The sequence below is a fragment of the Bemisia tabaci genome, chromosome 3 (assembly GCF_918797505.1).
Source record: "Bemisia tabaci chromosome 3, PGI_BMITA_v3".
Classification (NCBI taxonomy): Eukaryota; Metazoa; Arthropoda; class Insecta; order Hemiptera; family Aleyrodidae; genus Bemisia; species Bemisia tabaci.
Genome location: NC_092795.1, coordinates 15,913,279 through 15,928,350, shown reverse-complemented (window position 1 = coordinate 15,928,350; position 15,072 = coordinate 15,913,279). Strand labels below are relative to the sequence as shown.

Sequence of the window (15,072 nt, the reverse complement as noted above, 5' to 3'; positions counted from 1 at the left end):
TGTATCCCTGAAAGACGACAAAATTAGAAATTATTCTACTTTCAGGAAATGGAGATAATGTCGCCTTCTCTCGTTTGTAATTTTTTTTTCTAAATACGATTTTTTTTTATACCTACATTTAAAAAAATTGCAAAATTTGCTGCCCCCTATAGATTTGCCGCCATGGGCCGCGGCCCATGTGGCCACCCCCTTAATCCGGCCCTGGTAACCACTGGTAACCGACCAAGTGGTAACCACTTGGTTTTTACGTGTTGAAGTAAGGGTACTTACGTCACAAAATCGTTACAAGAGGGGGGGAGAAGAGGTCGAAAATGCCAAATTACGTATTTTATGAACGGTCCCGCAAAACAAAGCATTATGTGGATTTTTGACGAAAATCGTAAAAGCGGCATCGATTACCCCCCCCCCCCCCCCCCGGCACCTTTGAAATTAAAAAAAATCGGTGTTTTTTGACTTGCACTTATGCCTTGGACCCGCCTTTAGGACTAGGGAAACTCCCGAATGCTCCTTTGAAGACAGGAAGCTTTGAGAGTCCCAAATATCCCCTCGGCGATTGTTTTTTGAACCATCTCTCCTGAAAATCTATTTTTGACGTTTTCGACTCGTGCAATTTGCTTCGTTTTTTAGTTTTCGCAAAAGAATAAACCTTACATTTATGTTATCCATTGGGATAAAACATCTGGGCACCAACCAATCGAAGACATTGGCGGGAGCCGTCAGCCAATAAGAGACGATTTGCTTCATCACCGTAAGAAAGAGGTGCCACGCAGCCTGTAATGCGAATCATGGCTCTGGTTTTCTCTTTGATCGACCATTGCCCGCGAGAAGTTTGTTTATAACCTCAAAACTTTGTGATAAGGTAATAATATCTGCGATTATCGTCTGCAAAAATCTAGTTTTACTTAGTTTTCTAAATTGTACGGTGGCCGGCAAGTGAATCAATAAAAAATTACATAATTTCCAAGTCCTACTGCATCAATGCTTGCTCACAGCTTGTATTGATACTTTAAATTTTATCGGTCATCACCATGGCCTCAGGGAACGAAGATGAGAGGTACGCTACATTTTTTTATTTCTTATACTATAGTTAGCACCTCACACCAGCAGATGCAATGCCATTTGAACTCCGTCCAAGAGTTTCTCATAAGCTTGGTATCAGTTATTTTATTGATACGGAGAAAGCAGATCAAATACGGCACATGAACGCAGGTGAAAGGGCTTTGCTCTTTCTGTACTGAGGGCTGTTTGGCCCTTTGTATCTGTGGAATGAAAGGTGTATTATGACTTCTGCTTTCTGGTGTATTTTTCCTAGTGATCAATCTTTGACAATGTTTTTCCTCTGTTCCGTCGGATGGGATAAAATTTGTGCGGATCTGTTCTCTTAAGGATGAAAGCCGAAGTCTTCTGTCTCACCTCCTGTTAAAGTTCACCCCTTATTTGCTGCCTGTATTTAATCTGCCTTCATACAATTCAACGCAAAACCCTGAAATGTAAAGGCAATTATCACTAGACAAATGATGTTTTTATTGTGTGGGTTTTAAGGAGCTCAGTTTTTTCCTTAAATCTATTCCAATTTATATTAGCAATAATTTTAAAGTTGCTCACATACCGACGGTGAAAATACCAGACCATGTATCTGGTTTGCAGTGTTCAAAAATCTCCACTCGCATTTAGTTTTTTGACGTAGAACAAATTAACTCTATTCCTTGAAGTTTTCACAGAGTTTTATTTACACTGCGAAGAGTAATCATGGAAGTTTTCAAGAATTGACGTTAAGAAGTTTCCCATTACAAAATAAAATATGGCAGGAAGTTTGCTACATTGCAAGTGGAGGTATTTGGTCTGGTAGTTTCACTGTCAGTATGTATGATAGATTCTGTGCCGCAATCGAATGGGTTTTTTTAAGACGGGCATGAAATGGGGGAACGAATGATGGGGAGTCAATCTTGATTTCTTTGACAATTATTCATAATTCTGTTGCTCTGTTAATTTAACTTGGAATTTTGCTGCCTTTGTGTCCTGAATATCCAAACAAAATTTGTTAATGTCTTATTCTTTTTTTTGCAGTAGTCAGAAGAAAACAGAAAAATCAGCATCCAAGGCTGAAAATGAGAATCCAGCAGTAACTAAATCAGACTCAGAAAAATCTAGTGAAAGTGCAGCTGCTAAAGGCTCCTCTGGGATTGAATCATCAATGACTGCCTCTCAAGAAGAAAAAGATAGTGTAGAAAAAAAGTCCTCCGGTTGCAACACTTCAGAAGATGCAAAGACTGAAGAGCGGGACGGTAACTGCTACTGGTAATGAATTCTTTAACTTCAAAATTTTTTTCTCCCTCTTCCTGTTGTTTGGCATTTTAGTGCAATTTATCCAAAAATTTTTAGCTTATAGATGGCTCTCAACTTTGACAGTATTTCACCCATTCAGATTTTTCTCAGATGCTGGACTTATTTCAAGTTACAGTTTAATGATTTTTCAGAAACTACTACGGTACCAGATTACTTAGAACTCTGCGACAAACCCTGACCTTAAAATGTATCCACGGTTTGTGGTTCTGCATGTCACCACCATTTAAATGGATTACCAATAGCTAGTTTTATTCAGGTTATTTTTCAGAAAAGGGATCCGATAGAAATATTCAATGCAATTTATTCAAATTTCGAGTCACTCAACAAACAAACAAAATATAAACAAAAGAAAAACTGGATACTACTTAAAAGCATAAACTTGATTGAATGGCCCAAAACAAACTTAGTAAAAAGGAGAAAATTTAAAAACAAAAATGCAGTAACTTTGCTTTTTGCCAAAAATATTATTTCATCAAACAATCAAATATCCATTTATTTAAAGTTCTTGGGACGTAACTAATTGCACAACTTTTTCACCAGTGTCAAAACTCGGCTAGTTCTTTTCTCAATTGACGAATCACAATATTTAAACTTTCAACACTGGAACAAATCAAGTCACCTTTCAATTCCTATCTAGAAATGTTTCAATGAATAAGGGTAGATCCCATGGCTTTTGATGATTTTCTTGTCTTCCTTAATCAACGCATTCTATTCTTCATATGATTGTTTCTTTGCTTTTCCTCTTTGAAGTTTCCAGTTTGGTTCTTTATCGGCATGTTCTCTTTTTGTTTCAGTGGCAAGGAGCGAAATTTAAACATTATCGAGCTGTTGTGTGTCCATTGTAACAGATGGTACCATGAATCTTGTATTGGATATCAGCTAGGAAAAATTGTTCCTTTTATGATGAATTACACGTTTGTGTGCAAAAACTGTTCTCCTACAGGGCTTGAAAGCTTCAGAAAAACACAAGCTTGTAAGTATTACTATAAATTTCGTGTGATTTCTCGCCATGTTTTTCACTTGAAGCTAATTTTCAATCGATTTCTTGCACTATCGCCAGCTATCATTCACACTAAAATTCAATACAAAGCTGAATTCAGGTGTAAAAAGGAATCCGTCCTCTGGAGATCAGGAGGACTTGCAGCATTCAAACCAGCGGGATCATACTATTTAAAGGCACAACTTACAATTTAGCACCAAGTCTCTAAGCGTATCCCATTGATTACCTCAAGATTTCAATGCTGATACATTTTGTGTACCACAACCTAAACTTTTTGAACCTTCATTATTCCATCTTTATTTTCAGTGTTTCCACAAATGTGTGTCACCGCTATAGCAAATATGATGCAAGCTAGTGTCAAAGAAGGAAACCCTCGGGTAAAATTCTCAAAAGACCGAGATATTATACCTTTCATCGAAGCTCATTGGGAAGGCATGACCACCATTGCTCGTCGAGTTACACAGTCTTGGCATTCAACGGTATTGTAAAATTTTTAATTTTTCTCTGTATTTACTGCAATTTGCATCGCATGATCCACGACAGTTGCGTAATATATTGATGGCAAAGAAAAGATATCCAAAAAATTCTTGGATTTACGAACTTCCTACAGTCGCCGTAATACAACCCTGCCAGTTGCATATTAAATTGATAGTAAGAAAATTAAAAAAAGGAGGTGCGAAGAATTTTTGCAAATTAGAATCTATTCAAATGCAAATAATGCTTTTTTGCAAATTTTATAAGCTCAATTAATATTAGTTTATACTGAATTTATTCTTACCAAACTCGTTGTGTTCATGATTGCATTGAATTGTTCCATACCACTGACAATGACAATACAAAGAACAATGAGCAGGGCAACAATATGGAGTAAATCAATGGGTCACCATGAAAAAGATAATGTCAGTCGTTTGCTAGTGACATTAACAACAGTTAAAAATGAGGAACAGGGTGCTTGAATACAACGATCTGATTTTAATGTAATTTTTTAATAATTCTATACTGACAGTGCGTGTTTGAATGCTGTTTTCATTTTATACATTTTTTTACGGTTTTTTTTTTTTTTTCGTCTCTATTTTCAAAAGTTCCTTTTCCGGTTGATGATCATATTCCACATTTTCAGAGGATCGAAAAGATTAAATTTGTAATTAGAGCCCGCAAAAGTTACTTGCCAAGTTTACTTGCCTTAATCTAATTTTTCTCTTCCTTATTTCTGTAGATTTTGAAATGTCTTATGAAAGAAACTAAGCTTCTTTTTAATGCTGAAGAGGACTCATCAGAGGACGGCCCTCTGTACAGTCTAGTTGTGCCAGATTTAACCCAAATCAGGCCCAGCTATGATGAAATCAAAACGAAAGGCGGAGGTGTCACCCCAGGTGTGTTTCAGTCATATACGCAGGTTTTTCTTCTATTATTTTGTTAAGTATGTTGAAAAAATCAAATGTAATTTTGAATGTAATTGCGTCATGGGCTCCTTCTCATGATAAAGTTCAAGCTGATATTCAAGCAATTACTTTATTTGACCCCTTCCTCCAGGTTTCTGAAAAAACTCACCAAGAAAGCGCAAAAATGTTTAGATTCGAAAATGAGAAATTAATATTAGTTCAGAGTGTAATAAAAAAGCATATCAAAGTGTGACTGATTTGGGGAACAGAGAAGAGAAAAATAAGAATTATCAACTTATCTTTTATAAATTATGAAAAATAGGAGGAAGTCAAGTCTGTTTAATGAAAAATGGAAACGTACTTGTTTTGTAGCATTCTCTTGGATGATCTGGAGACAAAAAGCAGGCAGCGACCGAAATAATTACTGCGATGCAGTCGGAGACTCATGACGTTTTGAAAAATGAAAGCCTTGGAGGAGGAAGGATGGATTGCATTTGTTTTTATTTTTCATTGATTGATTAAATTGAATCCATGAAATCACAGTTTATCAAAATTTCATTTCTTTCAGAGTTTTCATGTGCCCATTAATTCCTTTTATCAAAAGTTAAGTGATCATTATTTGATAAGTGTCTAATCTTATCCAGAATTTGAAACAAACTTCTTTATCTCAATTGGACTGAAAGGTCCCCACTCCTCTCACATTTTTCCCTCCCCTTAGTTTTTGACTAACATTGTAAGGTTTGTTTTGTGTGATGTAATTACTAATTTTGACTCTTTTAGATGTTTGAATGCAGGTGTTATTCTGAGTGAAATTCCATTACAGTGATTCATCTTTTTTTCTCGATGCCCTTCAGGTGGAGGTGGCATGAAAGGCAGAGGTGGCAAACGGAAACTAGCAGACACTGGACAGGGTGGGGGGAAAAAAGGTAGACTCGCTGGAGACGTCAATGCTCCCAAATTACCTGCTCATGGTTACCCTCTGGAACACCCGTACAATAAAGATGGCTACAGATATATTCTTGCAGAACCAGATCCTCACGCACCGTTTCGTCAAGTAAGCCCCAAAACTAATTAGCAGTATTTCCTCATATTTCTCCAGTTGCTCAGTGATGCAAAGTAAGATACAATCAACTTGCAGCAGAATACAAACATGACTTAATTAGAATATGCAATAATATGCATCTCAAGTCCAAAAGACCCTACATGTGAAACCATCAACATATGACTCAATCTAGATAGTGTATACAGCTCTTTTGATGAGACGATAGGTAAGTAATCTGGATTGCATGTAGTTCTGGAAAATTTGGGGAATCAGCAACAACCTTAAGGAAAACAGATGCAGAGCCTACTTGAAGTTTACTAGGTTGAAGCGGTTTACGTGGAAGAGCGTTTAGATCTTCCTAGCTGTCTTACTCTTACGTTACCAGCCGGAAGGCAAGGTTAATGCACGGTCTAGATTGTATTAGATGCCTATGTGTTTTTTACTATCTCCTTAGCTCAATACGGTTTTAAAAATCAAATTTTATAAATTCCAATTTTGAGGAGCGCAAGACCGAGAATTGAAAAATGTAGCATTTTTAAACGTGTTTTCCTACAGAGATGCAGTACTGTCCCCATGTCAAATCTGTAGAGCCTTTGTTATTTCTTTAATAGTTGATTTTATGGTATTTTACATGAAATTTTGATGAGAAACATGTATTGATATGGTGCGAGACCACATATCTCTGTTTGTGACATTGTAGACCACCAGTCATGCTTTATTTTTTCCTCGGAAAACCAGTCAACCTAATTTCTTCAAAACTTTCTTGATTTTTAGCCTGTAATCTTTCTAGTGGTCCTTTCTTAACTTTTTCCTGTCATCTTTTTCCATAGGAGTTCGATGAATCAAGCGAATCAGCTGGGAAGCCAATTCCTGGTTGGCTGTACCGTACTTTAGCTCCAAATAAAGTATTCTTGGCATTGCACGATCGTGCACCACAATTACGAGTGGCTGACAACCGATTAAAGGTCACTGGTGAAAAAGGATACTGTATGATTAGAGCAACTCATTGTGAGTACAACAGACTAACCATTGTCAAAACTTTTCTCTCAAAAATCAGTCACTAGAATAAGACTCTACCATGTAGATTTATTTTCTCCGTTTATCATGCTGAATTCAATGGCTGGATTATTTTTAAAGGAAAAAATACAAATCTTTGTTTAACAAGACCTTTTAATCACAAAAAAGTAAAGAATCCGAGAACTTCTCGCCATCTTGATCACATATTTTATTTTTTTTTACGTTTAGTAAAATGTAAATTTGAAAACATTCAACAGTTTCATCGTTTGCACCGGTTCATTTGGCTTTTGGAATCAAATAAACTGGCATGGAATACGTACGGAAAATAAAATAAAGCAGGTTTTTTCCCCCTTTTATATTCAGTAGGGAGGAAAGAGTAAAAGAACTAAAAAAATTAAAGAGGAAAAAAACAGAAGCATGATATGTATTTTTAAAACAATAACTCATTATTTTTGTAGGTGTGAACAGAGGCGTATGGTATTATGAAGCGACCATCCAAGAAATGCCAGAAGGTTCGGCTACCAGGATTGGATGGGGACAAGAATATGCCAATCTACAAGCTCCGCTAGGTTACGATAAATTTGGTTACTCGTGGCGATCAAGGTAAGTACTGTTATCTTTTAGTTCTGATTGAGTAAGGAAAACAATGTTCTTGGTACCTTATAACTTACCAAAGAATCATGCAATTCATCTTTAAATATCATTTAATCTTGACGAAAAGAACTTAATTTTTGTTTGGTTTAAGTTGTGACTTATTTTTGAGGGGAAATGCAACAGTATGGATGGAAAATATCCATAAAATCTCAATTAATCGCTACCAAAAGGCAAGGATTATTTATAGTTTGTGCTCATTTGCTCTAGTATAATTTCTAAGTCAATGCCATTTGTCATTACATGTTTAGGAAAGGCACCAGGTTTCATGAAGGACGCGGAAAACATTATAGTCCAGGATATGGAGTGAACGATGTACTAGGTTTTCTAATTATACTTCCAGAAGAAGAAAGCACGAGTTATTTGCCTCCCACCTATAAAGACAGGGTAAGTATTTATTTGAATCAATTTAGTTTTTATCTTTTTTTTTTTTTTTAAATTTAAAATTTGTCCATTACTGAAGGGAAAACAGGACTGCCCATACTCCAAATTGAAGGTTGGCAAATCCTATTCATACCTTTTCAAATTATTACTGCTTTTCTTTTTGTATTAATAATAACAAATACTCTCTATTTTTAGTACTCTTAAAATAATTCCTCAGACTCATGCGTAGGGATTGGTAACAGTGTCTTTATTTTTGTTTCATTTGTGGAGCAAAGAACTCAAAATCTAACTGCATTTTTGACCTGACTGATGTGATTTACATACTATCTGATTGTCAGTCCATTCATATTCAGTCTTTGAGACAAATTAATTGATTAGTTTTGGCAACTGGCTTATTTTTTCACTTAAAAATTCGAGTCCACCATGCAAGAGAGATTTCTTCTGCAATGGTATCTTTTTCTTTTGTTTTTATTATTAGCATGTTTATTTATGTACGTAAAGATTGAGAAATATCAGAAATAGTAAAAGTATGTATCCCGAAAACATGACAGGATAAAAACAGCAATGAAAATATGGAAAACGAGGCTCAAACGACAAATCAACACAGGACATCTCAGTTGGTGACCGTGACCATTATCAACTGCGGAAAAAAATTTAAAAAAGTAAAAAGTAAGAGAAACAATTACATATTAAAATAAATTCGTGTGTTCAGTCCCAAAGAAAAATAGGATAGATAAAAATATATTCATGTTAGTTAATAAGTATTAAAGTAAAATACTTTTTTTTTAACTCATTTCATTTAGATGCCAACAGCACCGCCCTCTCGGGCATTTTCCGGGTCTATGTATCTTTTCCTGAAATTTTCCTTTTTGCAAAGTTATTTTAAATATGTTGTGTCAACATTTTTTTTCAGCCCCTTGTAAAGTTCCGAAGTCATCTGTACTATGAAGAGAAAGACCAAGTAGCCGAAACTTTAAAACAACTACATCCCCTGCAAGGCAGCAAAATTGTGTTCTTTAAAAATGGACAGTGTCAAGGGGATGCATTTTTAGATATTTATGCAGGAGCGTACTATCCAGCCGTATCACTGTACAAGTCATGCTCAGTCGTAGTAAATTTTGGTCCTGATTTTGAACATCCTCCTCCCAAAGAACAGTACAGCTATCGAGGGGTAAGTACTTGTCTCTGTTGCTCTCTAATAATAATGGTTCTGTTTAAGAAAAAATATTACTAAGTGACGTTTTCACTAAATGCCTGTCTGATATGGTGCTTGTGTATCATGCAGTTATGTAATACGCATAACTTGTATTCTATCGGTCACCCAGATAGCAAAGAGTCTAATAACTCTTTACAACATTTATCAAGAAAGAACAATCTTGTCATGGCTTTTCTCAGAAATGATCTTTGAGGGGCTTGGAGGACAAGGCATACGAGTGAGTTTTTGCTATTTCAAGAAATACATGTTTAAAATTTCAAAATTGCAAAAACAGAAGAAAAGTGCAAACTCAGATTTTAATGCTAAAAAAATTAGATTTTTCCAGTGAATTATTTTTCAAAGAATATATTTTTTAGATTAGTTTTAGTTGATATCACTTTTTGAATGTTGCTGGACCAACATTCTCCTGCTCGCAAAAGCAAGCGAAAACCTCAGGATTCTTCTACAGATTTCTGAAGTTACAGAAGTAACTAATTATACAGACATAAAATATATTTGCCTTGTTCTGGGATAACATATCTGAGAATAGCTTTCTTGCCTAGCAGGCAGGCCCGCCACATCCCATCTCGGGCTCGGGTTCCAGTTTTAAGGCCCGGGCCCCAAGCACGGGGGGAAAGGGGGTCCAAGGGGCATCCCCCGAGAAATTTTTAAATTTATAAATCTATTCGGACGCATTTTGAAGCTTCCATGACGAATTTTTCCAACAATTCCTGCGGAATAGTTACGCTTTTTTTTTCTACTTTCAGCACAAAATACTTGCGAATTGTTGCATTCAAAACATCTGGAAAATTTTTATTTTTTTTAGAGGGGGGCATATGATACGATTTTCAATTCTAAGGGGGCCAGGCCCCCCTGGACTCCCCCTTAATTTTTCTACGGCAAGGGAGTTAAGCCATGAGCCATTGAAATCGAGGAAGCCCACACTGGAGACTCTTAGCATCTGACAACGGAAGAAAATGAAACGCAGTTACTAAAATATTCTTCTGTACTGAAAATCTTGAAAATAGATAGAATTTTTCCAAGAGGTATACTTCTTTGAAAATTTAAGAAGAATTCTACAGTGCCCCTGCGAGTTTTTGAAAATTTATTCTCCTTTTGCGAAATTTTTAGGGTACATTTTTCACTTTTCCTTACAAAACAAGGGTTCCATGTGAATTTGTAGTGGTTTTTCACGGGCAGCACCGGGCCCCGGTACCAGGGATCCAGTATCCTCCCCCCCCCCCCCCCCTTGTGGCGGGCCTGGTTGCTACAAAAAAATAGTTTCCCGCAACCTCCTATACAATGCTCCAGTGACCACATAAGTTGGCCCGAGCACAAACTTTTCGGGAAGAAAGGCTTTCCCCTTCCTGGTTTTTCACTTAATACCCGCCCGAGTTTCGCATATCTTCCGTTTCTCCTCATCGCAGCTTCCATCAAATCGCAATTGCCCGGAAACTAGGACCGCACATCTTACCTGTTGTTGTTGTTGTTGTTGTCGTAGGTTGATTGGCCTAATTCCCCTTTGCAGATAAACAGCCACTTACAAAAGTTCGGGATCACACACTAGATGATCATTTCCCTAGAGAATAAACAAAGTTTAATGTCTTGGTCAATGGGTGGTTCGATAATAATCTACTAAAATTTTGTTCCGGGATGGATGATCTTCGAAAAATAATTGATCACGTCCCTTTGAGGTTAAGCATTGCCATCACTGTCCAGATCATTTGACGGTTAGTGGAGACCGCAGATATGCCCAGGAGGAAAAGACGGTTGAAGGAAGGATGAAGAGCGCAGAAGTCGGGAAGAGAAGCAGGGTTGCAAAAATAGGAAGACGAAGAACTGAAATGAGTGAAAGGAAAAAGTAAAGGATTTAGGTCTATCAAAAATGGCTCCACCACTATGAGCCTGCAGCGAAACGACCGCCTCCGACAGAGGTTCGCCCCAGACTCCATCTTACCTGATAAAATCGTTCGCCCTTTAGACCGATTCTGGGGGATTAAGCTAGACTAGTCGATGAGTCAACTGTTAGTCTAATTTCATTACGTGAATGCAGAAGAAAAACGGGGTAAAAGAAAACACTAGTGCGTGATCAATTTTCAAGGACAATTCTGTAATTTCTTCTACGTTAAATAGATTAAAACGCGTAATATCCAAAATCTAAGCTCAAATTCGGATTCCTCGTGAAAAATTGATGAGATTTCATGTATCAAATGTTAGAATAGCGTGAAGGAAAAATGTTTAACGACGCGTATAGATTCTGTCGTACTTCCTCTTTGAACTACGCCGCCGCCGCCTGTCGCCCGAGTGAAACCGAACGGGGAGGCGCCACTTAGCGCCGGCTGAGCGTTCGGTTTCGTCGCGAGGAATCCCTCACGATAAATTCTTCTTCCTCCTCCGCTGACCCACTGAGCACTACCCATGTTGCCACGTTGCATTCATATGCTCGAATCAGTATGCCGACGTCACGTCTCTTTCCTTCACGCTATGCTCGAGTATGATACATGAAATTGCATCGATTTTTAACGAGGAATCCGAATCTGAGCTTCGATTTTGGGTACCACGCGTTTTAAGTCAGATTTTCCACTTTCGAAAATCCCAAATGACGGACGTGGCTTAAAATGCTATCTCGGCTCCTGTTCGATGGATTTTTTTGAAATTCGGTGTCAGGGTATGATACATCAAATCGCATCGATTTTTTACGAGGAATCCAAATCTGAGCTTCGATTTTGGGTATCACGCGTTTTAATTCAAAATCTGTCAAAATTCGAAAATCCGAAATGACTGAAGTGGCTTAAAATGCTTTATCGGCTCCTGTTCGATGGATTTTTCTGAAATTCGGTGTCAGATGGTATTTTTCAACGGGAAACTCGAATTTTTAGTCCATTTTTGAAAATTCTCAAATCCAAGATGGCGGTCGTGGCCTAAAATGCTATCTCGGCTCCTGTTCGATGGATTTTTCTGAAATTCGGTGTGTGGTGGTACTTTTTGACGGGAAAATTGAATTTTTAGTCAATTTTTGCAAATTCTCAAATTTAAGATGACGGACCTGGCCTAAAATGCTATCTCGGTTTCTGTTCGTTCGAGTTTCGTGAAACTTTGTACCACGGGGTATTTTCCGACGGGAAACTCGAATTTTTAGTCAATTTTTGAAAATTCTCAAATGCAAGATGACAGACGTGGCTTGAAATGCTATCTCGGCTCCTGTTCGATGGATTTTTCTGAAATTCGTTGTCGCGGAGTATTTTTCGACGGGAAACTCAAATAATTAGTCAATTTTTGAAAATTCGTGGCCTAAAATGATATCTCGGTTTCTGTTCGTTCGAGTTTCGTGAAACTCCGTGTTTCGGGGTATTTACCGACGGGAAACTCGAATTTTTAGTCCATTTTTGAAAATTCTCCAATCCAAGATGGCGGACGCAGCCTAAAATGCTGTCTCGGCTCCTGTGCAATGGATTTTTCTGAAATTCGGTGTCTGGTGGTATTTTTCGACGGGAAACTCGAATTATTAGTCAATTTTTGAAAATTCTCAAATTTAAGGTGACGGACGTAGCCTAAAATGCTATCTCGGTTTCTGTTCGTTCGAGTTTCGTGAAACTCGGTACTATTGATCTGAATAAATTCTTTATTTCAAAGGGTAGTTTGAGCCTTATTACTTTAGCACGTCAATGGGAAATTTTCGGTGATAGACAGGGAAAATGTACTTCTGGGCGTAACGGTTCCGTGCTCTTCTCAAATTGAAAAATTGAAATGAAGAAAACTTCGGTATCTTAAGTTGGTTTCATTGTGGTATACTGAGTATTGCAACGAGATAACTCACAATACAAAATGAAGAAGAGACTTTCAAAGATACCTACTTCAACTTCGGCTCGATTACACGGTATCTTGTGGACCCGGCTCACGTTTATCATCTTTCTTTAACACGATCAGGCCCGCCACATCTCATCTCGGGCCCTGGTACCAGTTTTAAGGCCCGGGCCCCAAGCACGAGGGGGGGGGGGGGAGGTCCGAGGGGCATCCCCAAGAAATTTTTGAATTTATAAATCTATTCGGACGCATTTTGAAGCTTCCATGACGAAATTTTCCATCAATTTCTGCGGAATAATTACGCTTTTTTTTCTACTTTCAGCAAAAAATACTTGCGAATTCTTGCATTCATAACATCTGGATAATTTTTATTTTTTTTTGGGGGGGGAGCATATGATACTATTTTCAATTCTAAGGGGGCCAGGCCCCCCTGGACTCCCCCTTCGTTTGTCTATGGTAAGGGAGTTGAGCCATGAGCCATTGAAGTCGAGGATGCCCAGACTGGAGACTCTTAGCACCTGACGACGAGAAATGACACGCAGTCACTAAAAATATCCTTTTGTACTGAAAATCTTGAAAATAGATAGAAATTTTCCAAGAAGTATACTTCTTTAAAAATTCAAGAAGAATTCTACAGTGCCCCAGCGTGTTTTTGAAAATTTATTCACCTTTTGCGAAATTTTTAGTGTAAATTTTTCACTTTTTCCTATGAAAGAAGGGTTGCGTGTGAATTCGTAGTGGTTTTTTACGGGCAGCACGGGCCCCGGTACCAGGGACCCAGTATCCCCCCCCCCCTTGTGGCGGCCTGCTAGCAGGGCAGTATTGCGTGGCAATTACCCCATGCAAAATCATCTTCTACCTATTTTTAGGGTAGGAACTCTCCACATTTCAACCAAATAATGTTTTAATTCTTCCTGAATTTTCTTTTTTTTCTATTCTAATCAATTCTCTTAAATCATTCATTTTCTTTCTTATTTCAGATGCATGAAAAATCAGAAGAATCGATTTGTGAACAAGTTCTAAGTGATCTAATGTACTTGGTTCAGAATGAAGGAAAGTTAAGACTGGATAGCTTTTAAAAATTTAAATCAGTTGCCTTCATGATATGGTTAAAATGACATCTTAATCACTGTTTACCTAATTTACGACAGAATTCAGTCCAGCTGTTCATGTTAACTTTTCTACTTTATGAGTTGGATAGTCTCTGTGTTCATGCTAAGGGCACAACAACAAAAAATTCATCTATTTGCTTTAAATCACTGAAAAAGTATTTTGGGAGTGTTGTTTTCATTTTTTACAATTACTCCCATTTCATGTATCATGAAGAAATTTTCAAATAATCAAGTTGTGTATTCCCTCCCAGGTTTCTCATTGCACTGAACGTGTGATAAAACCTACTTCAATCTTAGTCAAGTGTTAACATGATTGCATATTTTAGAGTTTGTGATATTTTTCTTTACCAATCATGAGTAAGAAACTGAAAGCAAGCGGCTCATGCAACAAAAAAAGTCAGTAATTTTGAATTTTAATTGTATGAGTAATTTTTTTCAGATTCTGTTGTTCTCTGACATAAGGAGGGGGATGCTAGTATCCTTGTTTTATTTTAGGCCCCTAGGAACGAGCTTGATGAGTTTGGAAGTCATTTTTTTTTCGTTAGAATTTGAATTTCACAGTGACTAAACGTAAATTAATAAAATTGAATCCTTGGTAAGCTAGAGCAAAGTTGAAGGGAGCAAACACCAAATATAAGGTTTGAGTGCATCAATATGCGTATTCAATGAAAAAAACCCGGTGCATTCTGCAAAATGAATGATGGGGGGGGGGGGGGGGGGGGGGGTGTAAGAAAAAAACAAAAATTAAATTTTCACTTTTGGTCTCAAATTATACTTGTAACCTTGATTTTGTACAAATGGAAACAGTGCCCCCATGTCCAGTGAGCCTCACTTGCTCCCTTGTAATTTTGAATGTAAATATAAGATTTTTTTCTTTTTTTTTAAGAATGATAAATTTTTTCTTTTTTATAAAATAGTTTTTTATTTCCTTTTTCTCCCAATATTGAAAATGAAGATATGACATATAATAAAATGTGTCATTTATTATGGGTATTAATTAGGTTTTCATGTAGATCTAAATGATGGGTATTTTTGTATATCTCAAATGGGGAAGAGACATGAAATACATTCGATTTCCTTCATGCTTATGTCCATCATATGGACCGAGACCAACTGAAAGCGACCATGTTGTATCAATT

General features: G+C 37.2%; 1 protein-coding gene across 1 annotated transcript; it reads left to right on the top strand.

Annotated features, from left to right (window-relative positions):
• The first annotated feature begins 816 nt into the window (after positions 1-816).
• Positions 817-14,650, top strand: ash2 (Set1/Ash2 histone methyltransferase complex subunit ash2). Its single transcript, XM_019058483.2, has 11 exons — positions 817-1,054; positions 2,068-2,298; positions 3,141-3,319; positions 3,653-3,825; positions 4,563-4,719; positions 5,583-5,782; positions 6,601-6,778; positions 7,246-7,390; positions 7,690-7,825; positions 8,736-8,993; positions 13,802-14,650. The coding sequence occupies exons 1-11, from the start codon at positions 1,029-1,031 to the stop codon at positions 13,898-13,900; spliced, it is 1,782 nt and encodes a 593-aa protein (XP_018914028.1). The 5' UTR covers positions 817-1,028; the 3' UTR covers positions 13,901-14,650.
• Positions 14,651-15,072: the final 422 nt, after the last annotated feature.

What these genes read in the sequence shown, in the direction of transcription:
- ash2 (XM_019058483.2), top strand. Translation starts at nt 1,029, where the DNA reads ATGGCCTCAGGGAACGAAGATGAGAG. An exon ending in TCAGGGAACGAAGATGAGAG is followed by an intron (nt 1,055 to 2,067) that starts GTACGCTACATT and finishes TTTTTTTTGCAG; the next exon opens with TAGTCAGAAGAAAACAGAAA. An exon ending in CTCCCACCTATAAAGACAGG is followed by an intron (nt 7,826 to 8,735) that starts GTAAGTATTTAT and finishes ATTTTTTTTCAG; the next exon opens with CCCCTTGTAAAGTTCCGAAG.